Source organism: Choloepus didactylus, chromosome 6 (genome assembly GCF_015220235.1).
Source record: "Choloepus didactylus isolate mChoDid1 chromosome 6, mChoDid1.pri, whole genome shotgun sequence".
NCBI classification, from domain to species: domain Eukaryota; kingdom Metazoa; phylum Chordata; class Mammalia; order Pilosa; family Megalonychidae; genus Choloepus; species Choloepus didactylus.
Window position 1 is genome coordinate 110,313,435 of NC_051312.1, and position 7,517 is coordinate 110,320,951.

At 40.5% G+C, this 7,517-nt stretch overlaps 1 protein-coding gene across 1 annotated transcript in view; it reads left to right on the top strand.

Annotated features, from left to right (window-relative positions):
- Window positions 1–5,529, top strand: part of PIWIL4 (piwi like RNA-mediated gene silencing 4) — a 51,429-nt gene extending 45,900 nt beyond the window's left edge. Inside the window, exons 15-20 of the mRNA XM_037840023.1 lie at window positions 310–413; window positions 1,454–1,524; window positions 2,746–2,899; window positions 4,546–4,671; window positions 4,780–4,927; window positions 5,413–5,529. Coding sequence (XP_037695951.1) covers window positions 310–413; window positions 1,454–1,524; window positions 2,746–2,899; window positions 4,546–4,671; window positions 4,780–4,927; window positions 5,413–5,529 — 720 coding nt within the window. The remainder of the gene's footprint in view (window positions 1–309; window positions 414–1,453; window positions 1,525–2,745; window positions 2,900–4,545; window positions 4,672–4,779; window positions 4,928–5,412) is intronic.
- The last annotated feature ends 1,988 nt before the right edge of the window (window positions 5,530–7,517 follow it).

The following is a 7,517-nucleotide window of genomic DNA, read 5'->3' on the forward strand; positions in this document are numbered from 1 at the left end:
TGGGATAAATGGACTGGGCACTTCCCCAGAATCTGTTTAGCCACTGGTGCCTCTTGCCCATCCCATGAAGGATGATGTCTGTTTTGGACTGTAGTGAGTCTCTTAAGCCAACTGTGTCCCACTTTCTTCCCTTCTTCGTCTCTTTGGTTTCTGATTTAATAATCTGCCTCATCCAAACCTTGATCCACTTGACACAAGCTTGACTTATATAATTTAGTAACTGGGGACAGTTTTGTGAAAACTTCAAATTAAATCATTATTTGGGGAAATACTTCATACCATTAAATCATGAAAAATTTAATTTTACAGTTAAAGTCCCTGATGGTGGTTGGTATCGACATCTGTAAGGATACACTCAACAAGTCAATGGTGGTGGTTGGATTTGTAGCCAGTGTTAATCCCAGAATCACCAGGTACATTAAAAATTACCCTAATATGTTCTTCAATTATTTAGTCTGTTAGTGATAGTTTAACTAAAGACCGTAACAGAAAGGAATAGTTTCTATTTATTTGTTCTTAAAATACCAATACCATTTTCAATACCATTTAATTTTGTGATATATGCTCATTCTATTTAAAATGTTATTGATAATATTGGGGTAGTATGCAGAATCATTAGAAACTATATGCATTCATCTGGGCAAGCTGTTAGTCATATACCAATTATATTTCCAAAATGATGGATATGCAGAAATTCTTTGGCATTTATCTATTTTCTGAGTGTCTGCACTGTAATAGATAATTTCCATACATTATTTCAAGCACTTGAGCTTTGGAATCAGACTGCCTGGATTTGCATCTGGGTCTGCTGCTTATTCTGTGGCTAAGGTCTAATTGTTAAACCTCACTGTGCCTCAAGGCAGTCATCTGTAAAATGGGGATAATAACGGTGCCTATTTCTTAGGGCAGTTATGGGAGTTATATAAGATAAAATTGGTTAGTAAATGCTCAATATATACTTGTTTTGGTTCTTGGTATTGATAACTTACAAACATTTAATGTGGTTGGTGTTCACACAACTATTAAAAGCATAGACAGGGTTAGGGATACCATGTACTGTGTTAACCACTGGCTCATAGTACTCATTAGATTTAGTTAGAATTGTTTCAGTATTTAGTTAGAATTTTACAATGAATTATTTACTAACTTACAAATCTCCTTTTACATCTGAGGAAACTTAAGTCTTAGGGTCATACAGCTGGTGAGTATAATGACCAGGATTTGAATCAAGATATGCCTGTTGCCACCCACGATGTTTTAGTTCCACTTTATAATAAATTCCTGGGGTTTTTCTGGAGGGGGGCGGGTAGAGAAAGGCAGCCTTTTAATATACCATATAGCATATACAAAATTATGAGCGTTGCTTTTCATTCATAATATCTATTTCTTAATACTAATCCATGTTTATTGTAGACACATTGAAATTGAACTTTTTGTTGTCTGCTTACTTTAGGTGGTTTTCCCGCTGTATCCTCCAGAGAACGATGACTGATATTGCAGATTGCTTAAAAGTTTTCATGATTGGTACAAAAAACACAGCAGTGTGGGTGGGCTCCAGGAACAGTCCCTTCGGAACCCAAAGTCCAAATGCCTGCAGCTCCTCAAGCCTGCTGGTGTCCACCGTCACCCCGTTGGAGATCCCCAAAGCTTTGTGCAGGCTCAGGGGAATAGTCGGGCTACCTAGAATTTCATTCGTCTGTGAGTCATCAGCAGAAGCCAGGAGGATGGCGAGCTCATGGCTACTGGTGGCTCTGGCAAGCACCTTGAAAGCCAAAAGAAACTCACCCTGGAGGAGTTAGGATGATGACAGAGCAGGGTTAAGTGTAGGAGTAGAGACACCTTTGGGATGGAGATGGAGCTGGTAACGGGAAGTGGTAGTGATGATAAAGTGAAGCCCAGCAGGGAAGACAGGAAGACAGTGGATTAGGAGGGTGTCCTCTCCGTGGGATGCACCTCCCAGCCAGCCCTGGCCCTGAGCTGACTTTGCCACTCATGAACAGTGTGGCAGGCATGAGGCAGTCCCTCTCCTGATCCCCATTTTCCCATCTGAAAACTTGGGGGTGGGGGCTAAATGTGCAATGGTTTATAGTAAAAGGATTATGGCAGCATATCACTTTTCCCTCATTTTAAAACCTGTTAGTTTTTTAGCAGTTGTTATTAAAAGTTTCTTTTGGGTAGGAGTTACTGATTGGTCTCCACTTTTTAGGCAGTTTATAGCTAGAGTGGGTGGAAATGTTTTCAGAGTTCCTGTCAGGGAGGACTGGAGTCTAATTGGATGAGTCAGTGAGAAGGGATGTTTGCAGCAGAGCAGCCAAATCATTTCCTTATGTTTTCATGTCTCTGCTCATTAGGGAGGAAAATGGCAGAAATCTATCCAGTCTCTATCTATGAAAGAATGTAAAAACTTGAAGAAACTAAATTGGCATTAATTTGGTTTGGGGGATTTTTATGTCTGTTGCATGAATTAAATTTTAATTTATTGATTCAATATTAAAATTTTACTGAAGAGTTATGCAAAGTTTAAGAATATATTATGCCACAGAAGCAAACCACCATGATTCCTCAAATAGTAGAGGTAAAGGAATGCTCCCTAAAGTTATCCATTTTTATATTATTGCAAAATACAACTTTTCTTTACAGTGGTCCTAAATAACAAACTTACTTAAATATTGAAATATATGGGAATTGTATTCTCTTTTGGCATTGGACAAGTTATTCTTCTCTTACTAATACTAAATTCTGCAGGAGCACTGAAAAAATGGTACAATTACAACCATGGCTTGCCAGCACGAATAGTTGTGTACCGTGATGGTGTGGGGGATGGTCAGCTAAAAACAATTCTTGAATATGAAATTCCACAGCTGCTGAACAGTGTGACAGAATCCAGCTCAAATGCCAGGTACTAAATATTGTTCTTTCCATCACATCCCAATAATTGCACAGTCAACTGTAACTATTAAACACAACTGTATCTAGTATTTTTTTTCATGCAATTAAGTTTCTCTCTGTTTCTGTGTTGTGTGAGTACAGCTGGATGGATTTTCCCTACATTAGAGAGTACTCAGGATGATCTGATATTAATAGTATGGGTGGCATAAGCTTTGGGGGTGCTGAGGGGGGCCCCTAGAGAAAGGCAGGTATCCTCTGGAGAAGCTGATGCTGAGATTCAGCAGGAAGCCTGCAGGGTTGCTGACAGGTGAAGACATTTCATATGTATTAATATGGCATGGGAAAAAAACAAGCTGTGGCTTCAAATTCAAGGCCTAAACCAACTCACGGGGTGAAGCCTCTGAATGGCAGGCACTGATGTGCAGTTAAAGTCTGTGGAAGGTGCTGAACATGGTGCATGTGCAGCAAAAGCCGAGATGCAGATGGAAATGAGACCACCTTAAACACCAAGCACATTGCTTCTTTGCCGCATTTCCAGATTTGGCTTTCAGTACAGAATTTTCTTAAGTAATTATGTGAAGCAGCAAGTGCAAGAAAAATCATTAGGAATGGAAAGAGGGGGAGGGCGATAAACTTAAGTCTGGTCACAATGTTTGGAAAACTTATTCCAATCAGTGCACAAGGCTCCATCCTTGGAGTGCACCAGCCATTGGCACCGTCAACCAGAGCAGCTCAGCCACGAATCACAAAGGAGCCAAGTCTTTACCCCAGTCAGTTACTGTTAGAGAAGGCCTCATAGCTGGGTGGCATATCACCTTCAGCACACCCAGACTCTCAGAGTTACCCAAATGACCTCAAGTGAATGTATCCTCGTATTTAGTGTCACAGGTATGCAGTTTAGGGATGCAGAAATGAATTTAGCAGCAGAAGTGCAGACGAGTTACTTTTCCTGCACTATAATGTCAAATTTTAAATTTCCCAATATTAAAAGCATTAGTAAATGAAATTTTAAAAATAATTAAAATGTTTTAAGTATAAATTTCACACTGATCCTTGCATCCCAGAAGTTCCTTCCATAATGGTGAGTATTTAGATTTGGCCTTGGCATTACCCAATACTGAATTCAACAGTTGGTCTTTCAACATTTGGCCAAAAGGTATATTTGGTTCATCCATCCATCCTCCCAGGCACGAGTTTTGCATGATTCAGAAGGGAAGATTTGAGGAATAAGAGGAATTTTTGATTCTTGCTTTGATACTCAGAAATAACTTTGAGAGGAAGATTGCAGTTGAAAATAGTGTGGCTGTTGCTAAAAACAAAACAACAAAATCTTCTGTCTCCATGTATAATTCTGGATAATCTTTCTTCAGAGGTGCTGATTGCTGTTCGTTTTCCTGCTAACCATCTTTACCCCCATCTTATAAATTAGGCAAAAGACTAGGCATACTACATGTTTGTGACAAATGAGGAAAATCCCTAATTTAAAAAAATTGCATGTATCTTGGGGAGGAGGGATTTTAAGTTATTTTTATTTTCTGTGTTTTGCAGTGTCTTCCTAGTGAATTTCTGTCTGTTTCTCGTTTTTTAAAAAACAAGTAGAAAGCTGCATGGCTTGGTTTTTGCTCTCTCCTTATTTTTTCCCTCTCTGGTTCCAAGCTCCAAGCTGTCGGTGATTGTGGTCAGGAAGAAGTGCATGCCACGATTCTTTACAGAAAGGAACCACACCTTACAGAACCCACCACTGGGCACTGTCGTGGATTCAGAAGCAACACGTCCTGACTGGCAAGTACCAGTAGAAAATTTAAAATAAAGGCATGCAAGGTGTGCTGTTGAAGTTTGGCCTCATGATGCTTGCCTGCTTTCCCACAATGATTCCATTACTCCCCTCAGGTATGACTTTTACTTGATCAGCCAAGTTGCCAAAGAAGGAACCATTAATCCCACGTACTATAATGTCATCTATGACGACAATGGCTTGAAGCCAGACCACATGCAAAGACTCACCTTCAAATTGTGCCACCTGTACTACAACTGGCCGGTGAGTAGAAGTTACAGTTGCTAGAGGACTTTTATGTACATTGTCTTTTACAAGCCTCAGAGGAAATCAGGGTAGATCTGGTTATTTCCATGTTACAGATGAGGAAGATGAAGGCCACTGGGATATATTTTGCCCGGTGGTCTGCCCTATATTCCTATGCACTAGACCGAGAGCTGCTCTCACAGTCCAAAGCCAGCGTTTGCTCTGAGTCCCTTGGAGCATCAGGTCCTAGGAAACCTAGATTAGTCTTAACTCTGATGGTTCCAAGCACCATGAAGCCACATCTGCCCTCCGCCCCATCTTGCCCAGTTAGTTTGAGTTTCCAGTGAGCAAGGTTGTCTTTTGTTGGTTGAACTTAAATACTGTTTATCCAGAAACACATTATATTATATAAGCAACCATTAGATGAAAAGCACAGGAAAAAGATCTCTTTGTCTGCAGAACAAGTTATCTTCTTAATGTTTATCAATACTTTTTCCCCTCAGGGTTTGATCAGTATCCCAGCTCCGTGTCAGTATGCACACAAGCTGACCTTCCTGGTGGCACAAAGCATCCATAAAGAACCAAGCTTGGAATTAGCCAACTCTCTCTTCTACCTGTGATGGGAAAAGCCGTTGGGATCACTAGATTTAGAATCCAAGGAGTAGTTGGAATACTTTGAATAAGGCTGTGACTAGGGAAAAGGGATAGAGTTTTGCTTTAATTTCTGAAACAAAAAACCCTCTTAATCTGAAATGTTTCAGATTAAATGGTCTGTTATTTTATTTTAAAGAGGCATATGCATGGGGCAAATTCTCATTGTTTTTTACATTAACAAAATATACCATCACCTATGAGGAATTCCACAAAACTAAATATCTTCCAAGAAAATAAGCGTTTGCATGATCTTTGCATGGTAGTTTAATGGGAGCTAGTGCCCATCTTAAATTTTGTTGAGGTTTTCTTAATGTTGTAGAGTACTTTGTAGAGTGGTTTAAATAATTATTAGAAAATAAAGAAAATCGAGAGCATCACATATGTTTATTGTTATTTGAATTTTGGGTTGAGTTACATGTGATCCTCATTAGTTAAGTGTTTTTAGCAGAGAGTCTTACAAGACCAAATCACTATCATTCTGAGTCATTTCTAAAACTGAACTTGTCACTTGCCCTCTGGATGGGACTTTATTTCCCTTAATTGCAACTGCTCTCAGGATGACCTTGCTTTCTGCTGCGTGGAGAAAACAGACGCCATCAGAAGAGAACTTGTCCAGACTCCCACCCCATCTACCCACCTTGTGACACCTGTGCCCATAGGCACTGCCCTTCCCTTGTTAGAAATGCACTGAGGCTGTGTTCCTAAGTAAGGCACTCCACCTGTGTCCTAAATCCCATTCCTTCTCACCTGGTGGATGCTGTCCTGGTAATTTTCCCTTCTACAGCATCAGTATTTCCAGTTGGCATTATTTATATGCTATTTCTCCCAATATTGCTGTTTTTCTCTCATCTTAAAAAAACAAAACCAAAAAAAAAAACATTTCTCCCCTTTACAACAAAACTTAAAAGGATCATCTTTGCTTGATGTAACCAACTCTACATTTCACTCAGAATTTCACCACGACCGTTAATATCAAAATCATGGTCACCAATGACCTCCATTTTGCTCAAATTCAGTAGTTAACTCAGCCTTCATCTTACTTCACCTTTGCATTTGACCCAGTTGATCAACCCTTTCATCTCAAAATTCTCTCTCCTTGTCCTCAAGAATAACCCACTCCTGGTTTCTCTCCTGCTGCACTGATCACAATTCTGGGTCTCTCTGCTGGTTTCTCCTCATCTCCTCCTCGGTTTCACACTGGAATGCCGCAGCAACGAGAAAGCGCTATTTGCAAAAGATATTTTGATGAAGGGAAGACCAGAGTTCTGAATGCTACTTGCAGAGGAAAGATTATGTCCCCGGGGGGCTGCCGTGAAGTGGTACAGGCAGCTGGAGAGAGCAGGAGGTGAGAGAGTGAGGGGTGGGGAGAAGCAGGTCACCAAGACCAATGCAGAGGTGATGTAAAATGGTGCTGAAAACATTCTTCCCCTGTTTGAGAGCCCTCTCTAGGCCTGGAAGAAACACACCCAACATGGGTCCGTTCTACTAGTGACCATTTGCAGGGCGGGAGGGTGGAGGGGGTTATTAACAACATTCCAGGCACAGTGCCAAACTGTTTACATGCAGGATCCCATTTAATCCTCACAAGTCTGTGACTTAGACACCGTCAGAACCTTCTGACCATTTTACAGATGGTAACTGAGGAGCAAATATGCCACGTGCCTCACGAAGTTTTTGCTCTCAGGTGTGACTCCAAAACCTATGAGATGAAACACAAGACTCTACTGCCTTGATGAAAGGTACTATAGATTTAAAAATATCTCCCAGCGTTCTTATGTGAATTAAAGCCAGCAGTATATAGCAAGTCTTTGGAAGCAAGACCCTCTATAAATCTAGAGTGGTTTTTTTTTGTGTCTCCATTGTTGACGTTGTTGTTTTCTTCCTTCAAAGTACAGGATGATCTAAAGCCCCACCACCTAACCAGCTGGCTTGTCTGAATCTACACACACCGGTT